The 25,651-nt window shown below is 41.0% G+C and overlaps 1 protein-coding gene across 1 annotated transcript; it reads right to left on the bottom strand.

Moving 5' to 3' along the window:
• Nucleotides 1-12,724: 12,724 nt before the first annotated feature.
• Nucleotides 12,725-13,447, bottom strand: LOC110581804 (cell division cycle-associated protein 3-like). Its single transcript, XM_021691699.1, has 2 exons — nucleotides 13,168-13,447; nucleotides 12,725-13,104 (listed from the first exon to the last, which is right to left on the bottom strand). The coding sequence occupies exons 1-2, from the start codon at nucleotides 13,445-13,447 to the stop codon at nucleotides 12,725-12,727; spliced, it is 660 nt and encodes a 219-aa protein (XP_021547374.1).
• Nucleotides 13,448-25,651: the final 12,204 nt, after the last annotated feature.

The following is a 25,651-nucleotide window of genomic DNA, read 5'->3' as shown; positions in this document are numbered from 1 at the left end:
GGCTATCTGGATTTTGTGGCCCAGGTGCTGTGCCTATGGAATTCATTCACCTTTTCCTGATCCGTTTCTCTGTTCTCCTTCCTAGCAAAACTCTTACCTGCCTCCACTGCTTCTCTTCCCATTCTTTGTTGAACTCCCACATCATTTCCTCCCGTTCCAAAGAGAATGTTCTTGTGAAGGTCCCTGGTGGCCTTTAGGTTATGAAGTTCAACTTTCATTTTCTCAGTTCATTTTGCTTGTCCTCCAGGCAATATTAACATACTTGATCACTCCCTCTTACCTTAAAGATGGTCTTTGTCTTCACCTATCTTTGGAGACCCACATTTCCCTGGTTTTCTGCCATATCATGAACTGCTCTTTCTCAAAATATAAATTTTTTTAGAGAGGGGGAGTGAGGGTGGGAGGAGCAGAGGGAGAGGCAAAGAGAGAATCTTTTTTTAAAAATTCAATTTAATTAACATATAGCGTATTATTAGTTTCAGAGGTAATTTAGTGATTCATTAGTTGCATATAACACCCAGTGCTCATTACATCAAGTGCCCTCCTAAATGCCCATCACCCAGTTATCCCATCCCCCCCCACCACCTCCCCTCCAGCAACCCTCAGTTTTTTTCCTAGAGTTAAGAGTCTCTTATAGTTTGTTTCCCTCTCTGTTTTCATCTTATTTTTCCTTCCCTTCCCCAAGTTCATTTGTTTGGTTTCTTAAATTCCATATATGAGTGAAATCATATATTTGTCTTCCTCTGACTGACTTATTTCACTTAGCATAATACCCTCTAGTTCCATCGATGTTGCAGATGGCAAGATTTCATTCTTTTTAATGGCTGAGTAATATTCCTGTGTGTGTGTGTACACCACATCTTCTTTATCCATTCATCCGTCAGTGGACATCTGGGCTCTTTCCATATTTTGGCTATTGTGGACATTGCTGCTATAATCACTTCAAATCACTGTGTTTGTATTCTTTGGATAAATACCTGATAGTGCAATTGCTGGGTCATAGGGTAGCTCTATTTTTAACTTTTTGAGGAACTTCCATACTGTCTTCCAGACAATATGTCTGTCTTCCAAACTGCTGACCAGTTTGCATTCCCACCAACAGTGTAAGAGGGTTCCCCTTTCTCCACATCCTTGCCAACTTCTGTTGTTTCCTGAGTTGTTAATTTTAGCCATTCTGACCAGTGTGAAGTGGTATCTCATTGTGGTTTTGATTTGTATTTCCCTGATGCTGAGTGATGTTGAGTATTTTTCCAAGTGTCTATTGGCCATTTGTATGTCTGGGAAAGAGAATCTTAAGGAGGTTCCACGCCCAGCACAGAGCCTGACATGGGGCTCAATCTCACGACCCTGAGATCATGACCTGAGCTGAAATCAAGAGGTGAATGCTTAACTGACTGAGCCACCCAGGCACCCCTCATATTTCTTATTTATTGGAGTGCTCTAGAACTCAGGCCTCACCCTATCAGGGGTTGGCAAACTACTTCTATATTGGGCCAGATACTAAATATTTTTTGTTTTGTGGCCATATGTCCTCTGTTACTACTACTCAAGAAGCCCATTATCTGTGGTTTCCATTACTCGCAGTCTGGAAGCAGATGATCTTCCTGATGCAGCATCAGAATGTCAATAGTAGCTTAACAGTATGTCACAATGCTTATGTCATTTATCTCATTTCATCTCATCATGTAGGCATTTTATCATCTCCCATCATTACAAGAAGAAGAAGGGAAAATACATTACAATAAAATATTTTGAGAGAGATCACATTCATAAACCTTTTATTACAGTATATTGTTACAATTATTCTATTTTATTATTAGTTATTTTTGTTGATCTCTTAGTGTGCCTGATTTTTATTTTTAAATATTAAAAAAAATTTTTTTTAAAGATTTTATTTATTTATTTGACAGACACAGTAAGAGAGGGAACACAAGCAGGGAGATGAGAGAGGGAGAAGCAGGCCTCCCGCCAAGCAGGGAGCCCGATGCGGGGCTCGATCTCAGGACCCCGGGATCATGACCCGAGCGGAAGGCAGATGCTTAATGACTGAGCCACCCAGGCGCCCCAAATATTTAAAATTTTTTAAAAAGACATTTATTTTAGGGGTGCCTAGGTGGCTCAGTCGTTAAGCGTCTGCCTTCAGCTCAGGTCATGGTCCCAGGGTCCTGGGATCGAGCCCCGCATCGGGCTCCCTGCTCCGCGGGAAGCCTGCTTCTCCTTCTCCCACTCCTGCTGCTTGTGTTCCCTCTCTCGCTATATCTCTCTCTGTCAAATAAATAAAATCTTTTAAAAAATAAAAATAAAAAGACATTTATTTTAGAGAGAGAGTGTGAGCAGTGGGAGGGGCAGGGGGAGAAGGAGAGAGAGAATCTCAAGCAGACTCCCCACTGAGTGCAGAACCCGACATGGGGCTCCATCTCACCACCCCAAGATCATGACCTGAGCTGAAACCAAGAGTTGGATGCTTAACTGACTGAGTCACCAAGGCGCCCCATCTTCTGCCCATTGCTTAACTGGATTACTTATTTATTGGGTGTTGAGTTTGATAAGTTATTTATAGATTTTGGATACTAACCCTTTATCTGATACGTCACTTGCAAATATTTTCTCCCATTCTGTAGGCTGCCTTTTAGTTTTGTTGATTGTTTCTTCATTTTGCAGGAGCTTTTTATCTTGATGAGGTCCCAATAGTTCATTTTTGCTTTTGTTTCCCTTGCCTCTGGCAACGTGTCTAGTAAGAAGTTGTTGCAGCTGAGGTCAAAGAGGTTGCTGCCTGTGTTCTCCTCTAGGATTTTGATGGTTTCCTGTCTCACATTTAGGTCTTTCATCCATTTTGAGTTTATTTTTGTATATGGTATAAGAAAGTGGTCCAGTTTCATCTTCTGCGTGTGGCTGTCCAGTTTTCCCAACCCCATTTGTTGAGACTATCTTTTTTCCATTGGATATTCTTTCCTGCTTTGTCGAAGATTAGTTGATCATAGAGTTGTGGGTCCATTTCTGGGTTCTCTCTTCTGTTCCATTGATCTATGTGTCTGTTTTTGTTCTAGTACCATGCTGTCTTGATGACTACAGCTTTGCATATAGCTTGGGGCGCCTGGGTGGCTCAGTTGGTTAAGCGACTGCCTTCGGCTCAGGTCATGATCTCAGGGTCCTGGGATCGAGCCCCGCATCGGGCTCCCTGCTCGGCGGGAGGCCTGCTTCTCCCTCTCTTACTCCCCCTGCTTGTGTTGTCTCTCTCGCTGTCTCTTTCTCTGTCAAAAAAAAAAAAAAAAGTAATATAGCTTGAAGTCCAGAATTGTGATGCCTCCAGCTTTGCTTTTTTTTTTTTTTCAAGATTGCTTTGGCTATTTCACATACAAGTTTTAGGATTGTTTGTTCTAACTCTGTGAAAAATGCTGGTGGTATTTTGATAGGGATTGCATTAAATGTATAGATTGCTTTGGGTAGCACATGCACCCCAGTGTTTCTACCAGCATTATCAACAATAGCCAAACTATGGAAAGAGCCCAAATGTGCATCAGCTGATAAATGGATAAAGAAGATGTGGTAGGGATGCCTGGGTGGCTCAGTTGGTTAAGCATCTGCCTTCAGCTCAGGTCATGATCCCAGGGTCCTGGGATTGAATCCCGCATCCGGCTCCCTGCTCACTGGGGAGTCTGCTTCTCCCTCTGCCTGCCACTCCGCCTGCTTGTGTTCTCTCTCTCTCTGACAAATAAATGAATAAAATCTTTAAAAAAAAAGATGTAGTTTACACAGTATTACTCAGCCATCAAAAAGAATGAAATCTTGCCATTTGCAATGACGTGGATGGAGCTAGAGTGTATTATGCTAAGTGAAATAAGTCTGTCAGTGAAAGACAAATACCATATGATTTCACTCATATGTGGAATTTAAGAAACAAAACAGATGAACATGGGGAAGGGGGGAGAAAAGGGAGAGAGGGAAGCAAACTATAAGAGACTCTTAACGATAGAGAACAAACTGAGGGTTGATGGAGGGAGGTGGGTGGGGGATGGGCTGAATGGGTGATGGGTATGAAGGAGGGCGCTTGTGATGAGCACTGGATGGTATATGTAAGTGATGAATCACTAAATTCTACACCTGAAACCAATTTTACCATATATGTTAACTACAATTTAAATAAAAACTTGAAATTTAAAAAGTGAAATTCAGGGATTTTGAAAGGCTCAAGTCTCAGTCCGTACTATTTTTCTGATTAATGTCAGCATTCAGCCTTTGCTAATCACCTGGGAGTAGGAAATGTATAGGGGTGGGGAGGAGAAGAACTTCAGCAGCTGGGGGTAGCTTCTTCGTAGGGTCTGAGAAAGAGGGCGGTTACTTTATTTGTTGAGATGTGGTGATTAAACCCTCAAAGTGAATTTTGAGAGACAGCTGCACATAGAAAAGAGATGATGATTAAAATTAATTACTGTTGTTGGAGATGTTTTGCATTTCTACAGCAGTTTGTAGTTACTCAGAATTTTGTAATCACTTATTAACTCTCCCTCACCAGAGCCTTGTGACATAGGCAACATTACTACAAATGTTTGTTTTTATCTTCTGGGAAGAAATATGAGCTGCCTTGGCCACAGATTAGGATTAAGGAATCAAAATCCTTACTGCAGCTCTTTCACTCACTGTGTGATTTTGAGAATCCAAAGGCAGAAGGCAGAACTTGAACATTGTCTTACTCTATAATTTTATTATGAAAAACAACTCATAAAGATGGATCAGGGTTTTGTAAATTAAAAAAGATATAGGTAGGGGCACCTGGGTGGCTCAGTTGGTTAAGTGTCGGACTCTTGCTTTCGGCTCAGGTCATGATCTCAGGGTCATGAGATGGAGCCCTGCATTGGGCTCCACGCTCAGTGAAGAGTCTGCTTCAGATTTTCTCTCTCCCTCTCCCTCTGCGCCTCCCCCCAGGATCTGATCTCAGGGTCATGAAATCAAGCCCTGAGTCGGGCTCCTCACTCAGCCAGAAGTCTGCTTCTCCCCCTCCCTCTCCCCCTCTTCCTGTGCACATACTCTTTCTCTCTCTCTCAAATAAATAAATCTTTACAAAAAAGATATATGTAGGTATGTAATAATACTAACCTCTCAAATTCATTTTCCTCCAGGTTTTTAAAAAATAAAATTAATAATAGTACCTATATCATATTTTTACGTATCAAGTATTTAGCCTAGTGCCTTGTATATTAATAAATGCTTAATAAACATTACCCCTTATCAATACTGTAATAAGACCCATATAATGTATGCATTCTTTTTGCTTCCATTTGATTACATTAGTGTTCCTGTCTTTGGATAAAGATGCATGCAGACATATATTCACTTACTCAGCAATATTTACTGAGTGACTACCATTTACCATGCAGTGTTGCTGGAGCTAGGGATACAGTGGTAAACAAGAAGGACTTCCTGATCTCACAAAGTTTATATTTTGGTAGGAGGGAGAGGACTCACATTATCATGATGGTGGGTTTACATTCCAGTGGGAGTTATCTTGATAGAGAGGATAGAAGCGTGATGAGGGTATATTTAGAAAATATGTGGGAAACTTATTTCTGACTTTTATATAAAAATAGTTTTTTTATTATAGCAGTAGGTTAAGTATTTATAAGCTATTCATTTTTATAAAAGTATTTAAATGTATAATTATATATTTTATTTTAAAAATAAATATACTTATGAATTTAGAAAATTTTGAAAAGCAAGTATTATTTTATTTATGATTATGTAAATAATACTGTTGAAATTTTTTTTTTAAAGATTTTTATTTATTTGAGAGAGAGAGAGAATACGAGAGAGAGAGAGCATGAGAGGGGGAGGGTCAGAGGGAGAAGCAGACTCCCTGCTGAGCAGGGAACCCAATGTGGGACTTGATCACGGGACTCCGGGATCATGACCTGAGCTGAAGGCAGTTGCTTAACCAACTGAGCCACCCAGGTGCCCCAATACTGTTGAAAATTTTTTTTTTTTAAGATTTTTAATTTATTTATTTGACAGAGAGAGACAGCGAGAGAGGGAACACAAGCAGGGGGAGTGGGAGAGGGAGAAGCAGGCTTCCCGCAGAGCAGGGAGCCCGATGTGGGACTTGATCCCAGGACCCTGGGATCATGAGCTGAGCCGAAGGCAGTCGCTTAACCAACTGAGCCACCCAGGCGCCCCTGTTGAAATTTTTAAAAATAGAAGAATTATCCATAATTTCACTACAATATTATTCTTTTTAAATTGCCTTAGCATATATTTGTATATAGTTTATTCAGCATACATTTCCTAAGCATTTTCCCATGCTGTTTCAGCATGGAAAAAAATGGGCTGTTTCCTGACATTCGGTCATGGCTTGGGGCCGCAGACAGTGCAGTGGGATGGCAGCAGTGGGAGGGAATAACACATAAAGGCATTCTGAACTTAGCCCAGAGCCTGCTTTGAAGAGATGAGATAAAGAGAGAGGTATATTGGCTATGCTGAAAAGATGAGTAGACAGAAGCAGGATTCAATCCCTGGGATATATCAGGTGCCTGAAGACCAGAGAGAAGGTTCTGGAATTAGAGAGGAGCCTCAGATTCTCGCTATTGCCTTCTCAAACTTAGGTGATTTCTGGAGAAATACTACCCCTGCAACATAGACTTGCACTTTTCTTTCTGTTAGGATATTGGGGCTATGGATTGAGATGCAAGCCAGAGTCCCTTCCAAGATAATTTTGAAACAAGTTAATTTTGAGTTCTATAGGTCATGGATTTGGCCTCTTGCTTTCTTTTCCTGCTGCCACCAATGTCTTCTTAGGCTGGGTTCTTGCCTAGATACATCTAATTTGGGATGCAGTTTCCTAATGTATTCCTTACTCTTCAGAAGCTGAAAGGAATTTATGAACAATTTTTAGATTTTTAGGGTTAGAATAGAGTTATAAAATTGAAAAAGATGTCAAAAAGATCATCTGGGAAGTTCCTCTGCATGTCGCTGGCCCTGTCTGAAAAGTTTATTAGTTTCTTTGTTCTGCTTAAAATGTTAGCTCCCTAATGGCAAAATTACATAAAATAAGAACAACAGTCACATAATTATTGGAAATCTTCATAAGTACCAGGAGTAAATGTCCCTGATCTTTATGGGAATATGTTTAGGGCTTTTCTGCTTCCTTCTAGCCACTTTCCTGAGACACTACCTTGATTCTGCTCTGGACGTGAGCACTAGCTACAAAACTCTAAGGCTTTTTTTTTTTTTTTTAATTTTTATTTATGTATTTAGTTCCAGTATAATTACTGTACAGTGTTATATTAATTTAAGGTGTACAGTATAGTGATTCCACAATCCTATACATTACTCAGTGCTCATCAAGATATGTGTACTCTTGGGGCACCTGGCTGGCTCAGTTAGTAGAGTATGTGACTGTTGGTCTCGGGGTTGTGAGTTTGAGCCCCATGTTGTGTTGTGTTGAGATTACATAAAAATAAAATCTAAAAAATAAAAAAGGATATGTGTATGCTCAATCCCCTTCATCTCTTTCACCCATTCCCTAACCCATCTCCTCCCACCCCCTGTAATCACCAGCTTGTATATTTAAGAGTCTGGTTCTTTGTCTCTTTTTTCTTTGTTTTGTTTTTTAAATTCCACATATGAGTAAAATCATACAGTATTTGTCTTTATCTGATGGACTTCTTTCGCTTAGCACTATACCTTCTAGATCCATCCATGTTGCTGCAAATGGCAAGATTTCATTCTTTTTTATGGCCGAGTAACATTCCATTATATATATAAACCATACCTTCTTTATCCATTCATTTATTGTTGGACACTTGGGTTGCTTCCATAATTTGGCTATTGTAAATAATTCTTCAGTAAACATAAGGGTGCATATATCTTTTTGAATTAGTGTTTTTGTATTCTTTGGGTAAATACCCAATAGTGGGATTATTGAATCATATAGTGATTTTATTTTTAATTTTTTGAGGAACCTCCATACTGTTTTCCATAGTGGCTGTAGCAGTTTATATTCCTACCAACAGTGCATGAGGGTTCCTTTTTCTCCACATCCTCACAAAACTTATTTCTTGGGGTGCCTGGGTGGCACAGTCAATTAAGCATCTGACTGTTGGTTTTGGCTCAGGTTGTGATCTTAGGGTCGTCAGATCAAGCCCTGAGTAGGGCTTCACACTGGGTGTGGAACCAGCTTAAGATTCTCTCTCTCTCTCTCTCCCCCTCTGCCCCTCCCCCCACTCCCTCCCTCTCTCTCTCAAATAAATAAATAAATCTTTAAAAAACTTGTTATTTCATGTTTTTGATTTTAGCCATTCTGACAGGTGTGAGGTGATAGCTCATTGTGGTTTTGATTTGCATTTCCCTGATGATGAGTAATGTTCAATTTTTTCATGTCCGTTGGCCATCTGTATGTCTTCTTTGGAGAAATGTCTGTTCATGTCTTCTACCCATTTTTTTAATTAGGTTATTTGTTTTTTGGGTGTTGAGCTGTAGAAGTTCTTAATGTATTTTGGATACTAACTCTTTCTCAGATGTATCACTTGCAAATATTTTCTACCATTCAATAGGTTGTCTTTTTGTTTTGTTGATTGTTTCCTTTGCTGTGCAGAAGCTTTTTACTTTGATGTAGTCCCAATAGTTTATTTTTTGCTTTTATTTCCCTTGCCTTAGGAGGCATATCTAGAAAAAACCTTCCAAGATTTTTTATTCTAGACATGAGGCCCACAGGATTCCTGGTGCCTCCTTTAATGGAGAGGCATCCATGCTCTGCCCTTCTGTTGGAAAGTCCTGTAAGGGTAAAGAGCAAGAGAACATTTCAGGAGAATACTCCCAGATGATGTCTCTGATCTCAGGTTCTTTCCATTTTACCAAAGGAAAAGTCAACCTGGTCATCCTCTGATACAAAGAGACCCAGGTATAAGTCCACAGTAGCACTTAAGTATGCTGAGAAACCTGCACAAAACATAGGTCATCTTAGGCACTGAGAATTTAGACTTCAGGCTTGGATTAAGCCCTTAGACACATTAGGGCGACAACCAACAACTTTTCAATTTTAGATGTTAATGCTAATTTCACTTGCAAAAGAGAAGTACTAAAATAGTATTATGATTTTAACAGTAGAAATGTAGGAGTATGAAATTTGTAATGTTATAGACAAATTAAGCATGAAAGGCAAATACCACATCAGAGTGGGCTGGGTATCCAGATTTCAGCTGAAATTCTCTGAAAGGGTTACAAATGGCTAGCTAGTTCCACTGACTAAAGGGCCCTAATGTTAGGAGAAGGAGGAGGTAAAAAGAAGATATAGAGAGAAGGTGAGGCAGTTTTAATGTTTGTGACATCTTCTTAGTTCTTCTCAGGAGGCTGTTCATGGATTTGAATATTTATAGTAGTGTATTCTCTCACTGGAGTGTGGGTACTTGAGAGTTAATAACTGTCACTTGGGTGGATAATACAGACTGCTGCTTATGATGACTGTGATAGCTTGAAGACTATCTTAGTATGCTTGGGCTTCTATATCAAAAAACAATAGACTGAGTGGCTTATAAACAACAGAAATTAATTCTCACAGTTCTGGGGCTGGGAAGTCCAAGATTAAGGTGCTGGTAGATTCAGTGTCTTGTGAGGGCTGCTTCCTGGCTGTCTTCTTGCTGTAACCGCAGATGGCAGAAAGCAGAGACGGACAGCAAGTCATTTCCTTAAGGGAACTAATCCCATTTGTGAGGCCTCCACACCCATGACCTTATCTAATCCTACTTACCTTCCAAAGGCCCCACTTTTTTTTTTTAATATTTTATTTATTATTTGACAGAGAGAGACATAGCGAGAGAGGGAACACAAGCAGGGGGAGTGTGAGAGGGAGAAGCAGGCTCCCCGCAGAGCAGGGAGCCCAATGCGGGGCTCGATCCCAGGACCCCGAGATCATAACCTGAGCCAAAGACAGATGCTTAACAACTGAGCCACCCAGGCGCCCCAAGGCCCCACTTCCTAATACCAGCACATTGGGGTTAGGGTTTCAACATATGAATTTGGAGAGGGAACACAACCATACAGTTCATAACAAAATATTTGATAACCTGCAAATCTGACTGCTTCAATCCTCTGCTCAAAATCCTCCAGTGGATCCCAGTGCCAACAGCACAAAATCACTCATCTATTGGTTTGCTCATATTATTTCTTCATTCTTTCCACAAATATTTATTAACAGGTACTGGAGATATAGCAGTTAAGAAAACAGACAAAGGAGACCCATCCCTCTTGGAGCTTGTATCTTGTGGTTGAGACAAACAATATAATTGGAGATGATATTTTGACAATAAAGTAATGTGGCTTTTTTTCATGGGCATCCTAATCCCAATCATGTTTCCCAAATCCAGTCATATTCCCCTGCAGCCATTCCATCAGTATGGTCCCTACCTAAAGAGGGGACATATTGTAAAGGGGAAATTCCCTCCAGAGAAGAAGATGAAGTAAAAGGAAGCACTTTTATTGAGAGTAGGGATATGGAGGTGGGAAGATGCAGTAGAAATATTGACACTGGGAGAAGGGTGACCTGAGATCCTTTGAGCTTGGTGGCAGGCACAAGCCTAAGAGAAGCTCTGTGTTTGACATGGAGATAGAGAGGGGAGAGTTGGCAGCCAGGGAGCATCTGTGAAGGCAAGTGTCTAGGTAGACCTTCCCAAATAATGCTGCTGGTTCCTAGTGGTCTGTATCTAGAATATAAGAGATTCAAAAGTTCCTCTATGGCCCCAGAATATTGTGAACACAGCAAGACCCACGGACTCCTGGGTTACTGAGATGATGGCAGTAATGGAGGTTGATGCCCCCAGAGTTTTGGTGGTGGTGCTTATTCATCCCAAATGGATTCTAGAAGGATAGAAACTGACAGGGATGGATTAGAGATAACTGGGATGAAACAGCTCAACTGAAGGCCAGCAGAAAAAGAGAATGGAGACCATCTGTACCTCCATGTTACCAGGGAAGACTAATAAGCATTCCCTTACACCAGGACATTGTGGTTGAGAAGGAGGAAAGGGAGGGGAAGAACACTCCTATGAGGGCTGAACTTTGAAATGACTTAAAACTTACTAGAAAGCAGCTATCACACATGAAAAGATCAAGGGGCAAAGGAGAGAATGAAAAGAAGGCTGAACCGATAGGAAACGTTTAGCTCATGAGTCTTTTTTGCCAAAAAGCAGAAGCATAATATTTGTTGATTAATGTTTTAAAACACAAGTTTCAGGATATTATACCTCTGCTTAAAATTCTCCAGTGGCTTCCCATTGCATTTAGGATGAATCCTAAATTCTTTTTTTAAAAATTTTTTAAAAATTTAATTTAATTAAATTAATTTATTTATTTTTAAAGATTTTATTTATTTATTTGACAGAGAGAGAGAGATAGCGAGAGCAGGAACACAAGCAGGGGGAGTGGGAGAGCGAGAAGCAGGCTTCCTGCCGAGCAGGGAGCCCGATGTGGGACTCAATCCCAGGACCGTGGGATCATGACCTGAGCCGAAGGCAGATGCTTAACGACTGAGCCACCCAGGCGCCCATAATTTTTTTTTAATTTTAAAGATTTTATTTATTTAAGAGAGAGAGAGCACGAGCAGGAGGGGCAGAGGGTGAGGGTCAAGCAGACTCCCTGCTGAGCACGGAGCCCGACACGGGACTCGATCCCAGGACCCCGAGGTCATGACCTGAGCTGAAGGCAGACGCTTAACTGGCTGAGTCACCCAGGCACCTCCTCCATCCTGTTTATGTATATATGTATGTATGTATGTATGTATGTATGTATTTATTTATTTATTTATTATGTTATGTTAATCACCATACATTACATCATTAGTTTTTGATGTAGTTTTCCATGATTCATTGTTTGTGTATAACACCCAGTGCTCCATTCAGTACGTGCCCTCTTTAATACCCGTCACCAGTCTAACCCATCCCCCCACCCCCCTCCCCTCTAGAACCCTCAGTTTGTTTCTCAGAGTCCGTAGTCTTTCATGGTTTGTCTCCCCCTCCAATTTTCCCCCCTTCATTTTTCCCTTCCTGCTGTCTTCTTCTTTTTTTTTTTAAACATATAATGTATTATTTGTTTCAGAGGTACATAATAGAGCCTAGAAGCCTCCATGATATTATGGCCCTGCCTACCTCTCCAATACCTGTAGCACCATTCTAGTTTAACCAGTTATTATAATAATAAACTAATATTTATTGAACAATTACTCTCCTTACAAACATCCTACATGGTAGGTATAAATGAGGAAACCAAGGTCCAGAGAGGTTATGTAAATTATCCAAGGTCACATAGCAAGTGGAGGGTATAGCTGGGATTCAAATCCAGGCCATTTTACTTTGGAACCTGGACTCTTCACCACCACGCTGTACTGCTTGTTTCACTTCCTCATGTGCAAGCTCTTTCCACTTCAACACCTTTGGGTTTTTTTGTTTGTTTGTTTTGTTTTTTAAAAACCACTTTCTTTAATATACAAGAAACACATAAGACACAGAGAGCCCAAGAAAGCGTTCAGTCCCCGAGCTGGGAGTTTAAGGGGGGGTTGAAGACAACAAGCCTTTCCAGTCTCCCAGGGAAAGATGGGGTTGAGGGGATGCAACATCACTAGGCCCCCGGTGAAGCCAGTGCTGGGGCCATACTTGGCCTAGTTCTCCACCAAGTTTGGAAAGTGCTGATTTTCCTGGTCCTGGTCCTGGCCCTGCTCCCACACTCGGCCTCCAGTTTTCAGAAGTCATCCAGTTCCCAGAATGGCCCCTTCCTTTAGCTCCTTAGCATGGTCACTCAGGGGAGAAGGCCGCTTACCCTGTCGTGGTGTCAGGGTTCCAGGGGAGTTGTCATCCTGTAGGATTGTGAGGGGAGATCTCCCTAGTAGTACCTTGCCATTTGCTTTCTGTATATTGTGCTTAGAACCTGAAGATCGGGAAGTCTCAGGGTCTCTCAAGGGCTTGTCCGAGCCCTGGCTGGCTATGGGGGTTTCTGAGGGTTGTCCTGCTTCCTCCTTGGGGAACACCTGCTTGGAGGGGAGCTCAGTCTGGCTCCAGGGTGGCATCTGGTCCTCAAGGGAAAGCTGGGTGCCCAGAGGCAAGTCCAATTCAGAAGATGAAGTTGCCCCTAAGGGCAGAACAGGCTCTGGGGGCAGATTCGATTTGGGGGCTTTGGTCTCAAATACTTCACTCAGCTGTTTCACCGGTGGGCTTGGGGGTTCTCCGCTGCTGGTCATCATAGGTGTCCACGCAATGCCAAGGGTAGGAGAGCGGGGATCTGAGTCTTGGGCCTGATTGGGACCCTCCAGCTGCTCCCCTGCTGGTAGGTTTGGCTGTGGAGAGCTCTCCACCTGGATGGGAGTGCGCAGGATGCTGGCACTAGGTGAACGGGGGTCCGCCACTCGGGCCAGAAGCTTGTTGTGTGGCAGAGGCCACACCGGAGTGACTGGGGCGCTCTTGACTGAGCCCATCTCAACCAGGAAGAATAAAGTGGGGCAGGGCCCGGCCCGGCGCGAGGAGGGGACGCCAGGCCCCGATTCCTCTTTTGGGTGCACAGCAGCTCGAGCCTCCCTTTGTTTTTTTTGTTTTTTTTAAGATTTATTTATTTATTTGAGAGAGAGAGAATAGCGGGGAGGGGCAGAGGGAGAGAGAGAGACTTAAGCAGACTCCATGCTGAGCACAGAGCTCATCATGGTTCTCGATCTCACCACCCTGCTATGACCTGAGCCAAACCCAAGAGTCAGATGCTTAACTGACTGTACCACCCAGGCGCCCCACTTTAACACCTCTGTATACATTATTACCTCTGTGTAGAATGTTTTTCTTCAAATTAACTCACTCTTTTGGTCTCAATCTAAATGTCACTTCCTCTGCAAAACTTTCTCTGACAGCCACATCCCCAAGGTTAGGCTATGTTCCAGTGCTATACACAGTCAGAATACCCTACTTTTTCGCAAGTAGCATTTTTTGTGTGTGATTTTATATTTATTTGTGTGATAATGTAGTGCTGGTGGGAGGTTGGGTCAAAATTTTAAAACTCAAACACATACATCAAAGAAAAGTAGCTTTAAAAAAAAAACTGATCTAATCTTACTTTCCAGCCCCTTGTTTGTATTTCTGACTTTCGTTTTGAACAGCATTAGGAAAGTTTGTTGTTTTTTTTTAAAGATTTTACTTATTTGACACAGAAAGAGAGTGCGCACAAGCAGGGGGAGTGGCAGGCAGGGGGAGAAGGAGAAGCAGGCTCCCTGCTGAGCAGAGAGCCTGATGTGGGGCTTGATCCCAGGACCCTTGGATCAGGACCTGAGCCAAAGGCAGATGCTTAACCGACTGAGCCACCCAGGTACCTCGAAAGTTCTTATACATATTGCTAAGTAGTTGTAAACGGTAACAATTTATATTTATTTACTGTCTTACAATCTCAGTATTTTCTTAAAACAGAGATATTAAAAGAGAAGCTTTGTTCCAATTTTTCAAAAAACTTCATAGTTTGGTAGTTTGTAGTTTGTTAAAAAAAAAAAATTAGTAGAGGGCCTGTTAGAGAGTGTGTGCTATTGTGTATGTATTAAAAAAAATTTTTTTTAGGGGCGCCAGCTACCATCTGTCACCATTCAACGCCATTATAGTATCATTGACTGTATTCCTTATGCTGTGCCTTTTATTCCTGTGATTTACTCATTCCATAACGGGAAGCCTGTATCTCCCACTCTCCTTCACATATTTTGCCAATCCCCCCAACCCCTACGCCTTGGCAACCATCAGTTTGTTCTTTGTAAAGGTCTTTATAGGTCTGATTTTGCTTTTTGTTTGTTCATTAAAAATTTTTTTCTTCTTATTTATGTATGTATGTATGTATTTATTTATAGAGCCTATGCTTCCATCTTATTACGATCTTAAAATTTTGTTTATTATTTTTACAATTTTATTATTTATTTATTTTTATTTCATTTTAATTCCATTGTAGTTAACATACAGTGTTGTTATTTCAGGTGTAAAGTATAGTGATTCAACAATTTCATACATCATCCAGGGTGCATCATCACAAGTGCACTCCTTAATCCCCATCACCTATTTCACCCATCCCTCAGCCCACCTCCCCTCTGGTAACCATCAGTTTGTTCTCTATAGTTAAAAGTCTCTTTCTTTGTTTCTCCCTTTTTTCCCCTTTGCTCATCTGTTTTGTTTCTTAAATTCACATACGAGTGAAATCATATGGTATGTCTTTCTCTGACTGACTTATTTCACTTAAAATTATACTTTCTAGCTCCATCCATGCAAATGGCAAGATTTCATTCACTTTTATGGCTGAACAATATTACATTGTGGAGATATATATATATATATATCTCACATCTTTTTTATCCATTCATCTATGGGTGGACACTCAGGCTGCTTCCATGATTTGGCTATTGTAGATAAGGCTGCTATAAATATGGGGGTGCAAGTATCCTTTGGAGTAATGGTTTTAGGGTTTTCCTTGGGGTAAATACCCAGTAGTGCAATTATTTTTAGCTTTTTGAGGAACCTCCATATTGTCTTCCATAGTTTGCATTCCCATCACAGTGCAAGAGGGTTCCTTTTTCTCCAGTTCCTCGCCAACACTTGTTTTTTGTGTTTTTTATTTTAGCTATGCTGAGAGGTGTGAGGTGATATCTCATTGTGGTTTTGGTTTGCATTTCCCTGATGGTAAGTGACATTGAGCATCTTTTCATGTGTCTCTTGGCCATCTGGATGTCTCCTTTGGAGAACTATTCATGTCTTCTGCCCATTTTAAAAATTTGATTGTTTTTTGGGTGTTGAGTTGTATCAGTTCTTTATATATTTTGGATACTAACCCTGGATGTCTCCTTTGGAGAACTATTCATGTCTTCTGCCCATTTTATTTTATTTTATTTATTTTTTTAAAGATTTTATTTATTTGACAGAGAGAGACATAGTGAGAGAGGGAACACCAGCAGGGGGAGTGGGAGACAGAGAAGCAGGCTCCCCGCTGAGCAGGGAGCCCGATGCGGGACTCGATCCCAGGACCCTGAGATCATGACCTGAGCTGAAGGCAGATGTTTAACGACTGAGCCACCCAGGTGCCCCCATTTTCAACTTTTTGAGAAATCTCCATACTGTTTTTCAGAGTGGCTGGAATGGTATTCTTTCCTGCTTTGTCAAAGATTAATTGACTATATAATTGTGCATTTATTTTTGAGTTTTCTATTCCATTGATCTATGTGTCTATTTTTGTGCCAATGCCATACTGTTTTGATTACTATAGCTTTGTAATATAACTTGAAGTCTGGAATTGTGATACCTCCAGCTTTGCTTTTCCTTTTTCAAAATTGCTTTGGTCTTTTGTGGTTTCATATAAATTTTAGGATTTTTTTGTTCTAGTTCTGTGCAAAATGCTGTTGGTATTTTGATAGGGATTACATTAAATCTATAGATTGCTTTGAGCAATATAGCTATTTTTTTTTCAAAATTTTTATTTAAATTCTAGTTAGTTAATATATAGTGTATTATTGGTTTCAGGAGAATTTAGTGATTCATCATGGATGGTATAAACATTTTAATAATATTTGTTCTTCCAATCCATGAGCATGGAATGTCTTTCCATTTCTTTGTGTTGTCTTCAATTTCTTTCTTTAGTGTTTTTTTTTTTTTTTTTTAAAGATTTTATTTATTTATTTGAGACAGAGAGAATGAGAGAGAGAGAGCACATGAGAGGGGGGAGGGTCAGAGGGAGAAGCAGGCTCCCTGCCAAGCAGGGAGCCCGATGCGGGACTCGATCCAGGGACTCCAGGATCATGACCTGAGCCGAAAGCAGTCGCTTAACCAACTGAGCCACCCAGGCGCCCTCTTTCTTTAGTGTTTTATTAAAGTTTTCAGAGTACAGGTCCTTAACCTCTTTGGTTAGGTTTATTTGTAGGTATCTTACTATTTTTGGTGCGTTTGTAAATGGAATTATTCTTTAATTTCTCTTTCTGCTGCTTCATTATTAGTGTATAAAAATGCAACAGATTTCTGCACATTGATTTTGAATCCTGTGACTTTACTGAATTCATTTATCAGTTCTAGTAGTTTTTTTGGTGGAGTGTTTAGGGTTTTCTATATATAGTATCATGTCATCTGCAAATAGTGAAAGTTCTACTTCTTCTTTGCCAGTTTGAATGCCTTTTATTGTATCTTTTTATTGTCTAATTGCTGTGGCTAGGACTTCCAGTACTATGTTGAATAAAAGTGGTGAGAATGGGCATCCTTGCTTTATTACTGACCTTAGGGGGAAAGCTCTCAGTTTTTCCCCATTGAGTATAATGCTTGTGAGTTTTTCATATATAGCCTTTTATTATGTTGAGGTATGTTCCCTGTAAACCTACTTTGTTGAGGGATTTTCTCATGAATGGATGTTGTACTTTGTCCAAAATCCTTTTCCTGTGTCTATTGAAATGATCATATGGTTTTTATCCTTTCTCTTATTGATGTGTGATGTGTCATGTTGATTGATTTGCAAATATTGAACCAGCCTTGCATCCCAGGAAGAAATCCCACTTGACCATGGTGAATGATTTATTTAATGTATTGTTGGATTTGGTTTGCTAGTATTTTGTTGAGGATTTTTGCGTTTATGTTCATCAGAGATATTGGCTTGTAGCACTCTTTTTTTGTGGTACTCTGGTTTTGGTATCAGGGTGATACTGGCTTCATAGAATGAATTTGGAGGTTTTCCTTCTATTTTTTGGAATAATTTGAGAATTAATAGGGTTTTTTTTTCCTATTTTTATTTTATTTTTTGACATTTAAGAAAATTTTTAATTCCAGTAGACTTAATAGGTATTAACTCTTCTGTAAATGTTTGATAGAATTTGCCTGTGAAGCCACCTGATCCTGGACTTTTGTTTCTTGGGAGTTTTTTGATTACTGATTCAATCTCCTTGCTGGTAATTGGTCTGTTGAAATTTTCTGTTTCTTCCTGTTTCAGTTTTGATAGGTTGTGTTTCTAGGAATTTATCCAGTTCTTCTAGGTTGTCTAATTTGTTGCAATATAGGTTTTTTGGGGGGGTGTAATCTAAACATTTTTATTTAAATTCAATTAATTAACATATAATGTATTATTGGTTTCAGAGGTACAGGTCTGTGATTCATCAGTCTTATATAATACCCAGTGCTCATTACATCACATGCCCTCCTTAATGTCCATCACCCAGTTACCCCATCCCCCCACCCATCTCCCCTCCAGCAACCCTCGGTTTGTTTCCTATGATTAAGAGTCTCTTATGGTTTGCCTCCCTCTCTGGTTTTGTCTTCTTTTATTTTTTCCTCTCTTCCATTATGATCCTCTGTTTTGTTTCTTAAATTCCACATATCAATGAGATCATATGATAATGGTCTTTCTCTGATTGACTTATTTCGCTTAGCATAATACCCTCTAGTTCTATCCCTGTCATTGCAAATGGCAAGATTTCATTTTGTTTGATGGCTGAGTAATATTCCATTGTGTGTGTGTGTGTGTGTATACCACATCTTTATCCATTCATCTGTCAATGGATATCTGGGCTCTTTCCATAGTTTGGCTGTTGTGGACATTGCTGCTATAAACAGTGGGGTGCACGTACCCCTTTGGATCACTACATTTGTATCTTTGGGGTAAATACCCAGTAGTGCAATTGCTGGGTCATAGGGTAGCTCTATTTTCAACTTTTTTATTTATTTATTTTTATTTTTATTTTTTAAAAGATTTTATTTATTTGACAGAGAGAGATACAGCGAGAGAGGGAACACAAGCAGGGGGAGTGGGAGAGGGAGAAGCAGGCTCCCCGCTGAGCAGGGAGCCCGATGCGGGGCTCGATCCCAGGACCCTGGGACCATGACCTGAGCCGAAGGCAGACGCTTAACGACTGAGCCACCCAGGCGCCCCTATTTTCAACTTTTTTAAAAATAGATTTTATTTATTTATTTGACAGAGAGAGAGCGGTAGTGAGAGAGAGTGCACAGGCAGGGGGAGCAGCAGGCAGAGGGAGAGGGAGAATCAGACTCCCTGCTGAGCAGGAAGTCCAACCTCGGACTCGATCCCAGGACCCTGGGATCATGACCTGAGCCGAAGGCAGACGTTTAACTGACTGAGCCACTCAGGTGCCCCTATTTTCAACTTTTTGAGAAATCTCCATACTGTTTTCCAGAGTGGCTGCACCAGCTTGCATTCCCACCAACACTGTGGGGGGGTTCCCCTTTTCTCTGCATCCTTGCCAACATCTGTCATTTCCTGACTTGTTAATTTTAGCCATTCTGACTGGTGTGAGGTGGTATCTCATTGAGGTTTTGATTTGGATTTCCCTGATGCCAAGTTATGTGGAGCATTTTTTCATGTATCTGTTGGCCATTTGGATGTTTTCTTTGGAGATATGTCTGTTCATGTCTTCTGCCCATTCCTTGATTGGATTATTTGTTCTTTGGGTGTTGAGTTTGGTAAGTTCTTTTTTTTTTTTTTTTTTAAAGATTTTATTTATTTATTCATGAGAGACAGAGAGGGAGAGGCAGAGGGAGAAGCAGGCTCCCAAGGAGCAGAGAGCCCGATGCGGGACTCGATCCCAGGACCCTGGAATCATGACCTGAGCCGAAGGCAGACGCTTAACCATCTGAGCCACCCAGGCGCCCGGTAAGTTCTTTATAGATTTTGGATACTAGCCCTTTATCTGATATGTCATTTGCAAATATCTTCTCCCATTATGTCGCTTGTCTTTTGGTTTTGCCGACTGTTTCCTTTGCTGTGCAAAAGCTTTTTATCTTGATGAGGTCCCAATAGTTCATTTTTGCCTTGTTTCCCTTGCCTTTGGAGATGTGTCTAGCAAGAATTTGCTGTAGTCGAGGTCACAGAGGTTGCTGCCTGTGTTCTTCTCTAGGATTTTGATGGTTTCCTGTCTCACATTTAGGTCTTTCATCCATTTTGAGTTTATTTTTGTATATGGTGTAAGCAAATGGTCCAGTTTCTTCTGCATGTGGCTGTCCAATTTTCCCAACGCCATTTGTTGAAGAGACTGTCTTTTTTCAGTTCGATGTTCTTTCCTGCTTTGTCAAAGATTAGTTGACCATAGAGTTGTGGGTCCATTTCTGGGTTCTCTATTCTGTTCCATTGATCTATGTGCCTGTTTTTGTGCCAGTACCATGCTGTCTTGATGATTATAGCTTTGTAATAGAACTTGAAGTCTGGAATTGTGATGCCACCAGCTTTAGTTTCCTTTTCAACATTCCTTTGGCTCTTCAGGGTCTTTTCTGGTTCCATACAACTTTTAGGATTATTTGTTCCAGCTCTGTGAAAAAAATTGATGGTATTTTGGTAAGGATTGAATTGAATGTGTAGATTGCTCTGGTAGCACAGACATTTTAACAATATTTGTTCTTCCAATCCAAAACAATCGTTTTTCCATTTGTTTGTGTCTTCCTCAATTTCTTTCATGAGTGTTGTATAGTTTTCTGAGTACAGATCCTTTGCCTCTTTGGTTAGGTTTATTCTTAGGTATCTTATGGTTTTGGTTGCAATTGTAAATGAGATCTGCTCCTTAATTTCTTTTTCTTCTGTCTCAGTGTATAGAAATGCAACTGATTTCTCTGCATTGATTTTATATCCTGCCACTTTGCTGAATTCCTGTATGAGTTCTAGCAATTTTGGGGTGGAATCTTTGGGGTTTTCCACATAGAGTATCATGTCACCTGCAAAGAGTGCCAATTCTGATGCCTTTTATTTCTTTTTGTTGTCTGATTGCTGAGGCTAGGACTTCTAGTACTATGTTGAACAGCAGTAGTGATAGTGGACATCCCTGCCATGTTCCTGATCTTTGGGGAAAAGCTCTCAATTTTTCCCCATTGAGAATGATATTCGCTGTGGATTTTTCATAGATGGCTTTTATGATATTGAGGTATGTTCCCTCTATCCCTATACTATGAAGAGTTTTAATCAAGAAAGGATGCTATACTTTGTCAAATGCTTTTTCTTCATCTATTGAGAGGATCTTATGGTTCTTGTCCTTTCTTTTATTAATGTGGTGTATCACATTGATTGATTTGCAGATGTTGAACCCCCCTTGCAGCCGTCAAAAACTAATGATATAATATATAGTGGCTAACTGAACATAATAAAAAAAAATGAAACAGCTTCAGAAGAATAGGTATTAATTCTTCTTTAAATGTTTGGTAGAATTCCCCTGGGAGGCCTTCTGGCCCTGGGCTCTTGTTTGTTGGGAGATTTTTGATTACTGCTTCAATTTCCTTGCTGGTTTGGGGTCTGTTCAGGTTTTCTATTTCTTTTTATTTTTTTAAAGATTTTATGTATTTATTTGACAGAAAGGACACAGTGAGAGAGGGAACACAAGCAGGAGGAGTGGGAGAGGGAGAATCAGGCTTCCCGCAGAGCAGGGAGCCCGATGCAGGGCTCGATCCCAGGACCCTGGGATCATGACCTGAGCCGAAGGCAGACGCCCAACGACTGAGCCACTCAGGTGCCCCTCAGGTTTTCTATTTCTTCTTGTTTCAGTTTTGGTAGTTTATATGTCTCTAGGAATGCATCCATTTCTTCCAGTTTGCCTAATTTGTTGGCCTATATATTCTTATATGTTTGTATAATATGTTCTTATAATTGTTTGTTTTTCTTCAGTGTTAGTTGTGATCTCTCCTCTTTCATTCATGATTTTATTTATTTGGGTCCTTTCTTTTTAAATTCATTTGAGACACAGAGATACAGAGAGAGAGAGAGCATGAGCAGGGGGAGAGGCAGAGGGAGAGGGAGAAGCAGGCTCCCTGCTGAGCCGGGAGCCCGATGCAGGGCTCGATCCCTGGACCCTGGGATCATGACCTGAGCCCAAGGCAGACGCTTAACCATCTGAGCCACCCAGGCGCCCCTCCTTTCCTTTTTCGTTTTGATAAGTGTGGCCTGGGGTTTATCAATCTTATTAATTCTTTCAAAGAAGTAACTCCAAGTGTCGTTGATCTGTTCTACTGTTCTTTTGATTTCTGCTCTGATCTTTATTATTTCTCTTCTCCTGCTCAGTTTAGGCTTTATTTGCTGTTCTTTCTCCAGCTCCTTTAGGTGCAAGGTTAGGTTGTGTATTTGAGACCTTTCTTGCTTCTTGAGAAAGGCTTGTATTGCTATATACTTCCCTCTTAGGACCCCTTTGCTGCATCCCAAAGATTTTGAACAGTTTTGTTTTCATTTTCATTTGTTTCCATGAATTTTTAAAAATTCTTCTTTAATTTCCTGGTTGACCCATTCATTCTTTAGTAGGATGGTCTTCAGCCTCCATTTATTTGAGTTCTTTCCAAATTTCCTCTTGTGATTGAGTTCCAGTTTCAAAGCATTGTGGTCCAAAAATATGCAGGGAATGATCCCAATCTTTTGGTACTTGTTGAGACCTGATTTGTGACCCAGTATGTGATCTATTTTGAATGTTCCACGTGCACTTGAGAAGAATGTGTATTCTGTTGCTTTAGGATGGAATGTTTTGAATATATCTGTGACGTCCATCTGGTCCAGTGTGTCATTCAGAGCCTTTATTTCCTTGTTGATCTTCTGCTTAGATGATCTGTCCATTGCAGTGAGGGGGGTATTAAAGTCCCCTACCATTATTGTATTATTATCGATGCATTTCTTTAATTTTGTTATTAATTGGCTCATATAATTGACTGCTCCCATGTTAGGGACATAAATATTTACAATTGTTAGATCTTCTTGTTGGGTAGACCCTTTAATTATGATATAGTGACCTTCCTCATCTCTTATTACAGTCTTTGGTTTAAAATCTAATTTGTCTGTTATAAGGATTGCCGCCTCAGCTTTCTTTTGATGTCCATTAGCATGATAAATGGTTTTCCACCCCCTTACTTTAAATCTGGAGCTGTCTTTGGGTCTAAAATGAGTCTCTTGCAGACAGCATATCAATGGGTCTTGCTTTTTTATCCAATCTGATACCCTATGTTTTTTGATTGGGGCATTTAACCCATTTACATTCAGAGTAACTATTGAAAGATACGAATTTAGTGCCATTGAATTACCTGTAAAGTGACTGTTACTGTATATTGTCTCTGTTCCTTTCTGGTCTTTGTTACTTTTGGGCTCTCTCTTTGCTTAGAGGATCTCTTTTAATATTCCTTGTAGGGCTGGGGTTTTTTTTCTTTTTTTTAGATTTTATTTATTTATTTGACAGAGAGAGACACAGCAAGAGAGAGAACACAAGCAGGGGGAGTGGGAGAGGGAGAAGCAGACTTCCCGCGGAGCAGGAGCCTGATGTGGGGCTCCATCCCAGGACCCCAGGATCATGACCTGAGCCAAAGGCAGATGCTTAACGACTGAGCCACCCAGGTGCCCCTGTAGGGCTGGTTTGATCAAATTCTTTTCGTTTCTGTTTGTCCTGGAAGTTTTTATCACTCCTATTTTGAATGACATTGTAGCTGGATAAAATATTCTTGGCTGCATACTTTTCTCATTTAGCACCCTGAATGTATCATGCCAGTCCCTTCTGGCCTGCCAGGTCTCTGTGGATAGGTCTGCTGCCAGTCTAATGTTCCTACCCTTGTAGGTTACTGAGCTCTTGTCCTGAGCTGCTTTCAGGATTTTCTTTGTCTCTGAGATTTGTAAATTTCACTATTCTATGTCAGGGTGTTGACCTGTTTTTATTGATTTTGAGGGGGGTTCTCTGTGCCTCCTGGATTTTGATGCCTCTTTCCTTCCCCATATTAGGGAAGTTCTCTATTATAATTTGCTCCAGTATACCTTCTGCCCCTCTCTCTTTCCTCTTCTTCTGGGATCCCCATTATTCTAATATTGTTTCACTTTATGGTATCACTTATCTCTTAAAATCTCTCCTCGTGATCCAGTAGTTGTTTATCTCTTTTTCTCAGCTTCTTTGTTCTCCATCATTTGATATTCTATATCACTAATTCTCTTCTGCCCCATTTATCCTAGCAGTTGGAGCATCCATTTTTTATTTCATCTCATTAATAACTTTGATTTTGACTTGGTTAGATTTTACTTCTTTTATTTCTCCAGAAAGGGAATCTCTAGTGTCTTCTATGCTTTTTTCAAGTTAGTATCTTTATAATATTTATTCTGAACTCTAGTTCCAACAACTTACTTATGTCTATACTGATTAGGTTCCTGGCAGTCAGTACTGCCTCTTGTTCCCTTTTTTGAGGTGAGTTTTTCCATCTTGTCATTCTTGCAGAAAGTGGTCGCTTTTCTATTTGTAGAGTTGCCACTATTCTTTTGTTAGCTCTCCGGTTGAGTTCACAGGTGTTCAGAATTATTTGATTGCTGGGACACCTGGGTGGCTCAGATGGTTAAGCATCTGCCTTCGGCTCAGGTCATGATCCCAGGGTCCTGGGATTGAGCCCCACATCAGGCTCTGTGCTCAGCGGGGAGCCTGCTTCTCCCTCTCTCTCTGCCTGCCTGTCTGCCTACTTGTGATCTCTCTCTCTCTCTGTCAAATAAATAAATAAAATCTTAAAAAAAAAAAGAATTATTTGATTGCTACCTAGCTGAATTCCTGGGACCAGATGAAATTAAGGTCTCCTATTCCTCTGCCATCTTGGACTCCTCCCCTGGAACCTGTACTTTTAAATGTCTTCTCTTCGGGCACTGCCACCTCATGATCTTGCTCCTCCAGCAGCCGCAGAGCCTGGCTGGAGTGCAAGGGCCATGGCGCCACCAAGAGGCAGTTATTATATATTCATTAAAAAAATAGCTAATAGTGATAAAAATGGCACTTTACCTGTGTCATCTTCCTCTCCAAACCCCATAACCCCAGTCTATTCATGAGAATAACAACAGACAAATTCCAATAGAGAGGCATCTTACAGTGTTCCTGACCAGTACTCCTCAAAACTGTCAAGGCCATCAAAAACAAGGGAAGTCTGAGGACCTGCCACAGCCAAGAGGAGCCTAAAGGAGACATGACAACTAAATGTAATGTGGTATCCTGAATATCATCCAGAAACAAGAAAGGAGCATTAGTTAGAAATTACGGAAATTTGGAGCGGCGGGGTCGCGCCGGCGAACTGCAGCCCCTGGGGCGGAATCCCGGAGCGGCGGGGTCGTGCACGCGCGAACTGGGAGCAGCCAGCGGTTTTAGAAGCACAAAGGGTAGAGACGTGTCCCGACCTGGAGGCAGGACCGGGAGTGCAGTGGAGGAGCGCACAACCCAGGATGCTGCAGTTTATAGCAGCATGGACAGAAACGGAGACAGTGTGGCCTGGAGAGCTCACTGAAGAACAGACTGCGATCTCTCTGCTCTGCGGCAGAGGGTTGGAAACGGTCTCCTCTGCTCTGACTCGTGGAAGAGACGTGGAAAGCCGCCAGGGAAAGCCACCAGAGAACGAAAGCCCCCAAAACTGATTCCCGCTGAGCCCATCCCCTGCCACAGGGGCTCAGGGCAACTCCACCCGAACAGGGTTGCCTGAGTAACAGCACGGCAGGCCCCTCCCGCAGAAGACAGGCTGGGAAAACAAGAGGCCAGCAACCCTAAGGTCCCAAGAAACAGGTGCATCTTGGTGGTCAATAATTTGGACTCTATACATTCCCTCAAACACCCATCAACAGAATGACTAGGAGGAGGAGCCCCCAAAATAGAAAAGACTCAGAGATTATGACTTATGCTGCAGATTTACAAATGGATGCAGATATAACCAAGATGTCAGAGATGGAA

The sequence above is a fragment of the Neomonachus schauinslandi genome, chromosome 13 (genome assembly GCF_002201575.2).
Source record: "Neomonachus schauinslandi chromosome 13, ASM220157v2, whole genome shotgun sequence".
NCBI classification, from domain to species: domain Eukaryota; kingdom Metazoa; phylum Chordata; class Mammalia; order Carnivora; family Phocidae; genus Neomonachus; species Neomonachus schauinslandi.
This window is presented reverse-complemented; position numbering and strand designations above follow the sequence as displayed.

What these genes read in the sequence shown, in the direction of transcription:
- LOC110581804 (XM_021691699.1), bottom strand. Translation starts at nt 13,447, where the DNA reads ATGGGCTCAGTCAAGAGCGCCCCAGTCACTCCGGTGTGGCCTCTGCCA. An exon ending in CCCACCGGTGAAACAGCTGA is followed by an intron (nt 13,105 to 13,167) that starts GTGAAGTATTTG and finishes TTCTGCCCTTAG; the next exon opens with GGGCAACTTCATCTTCTGAA.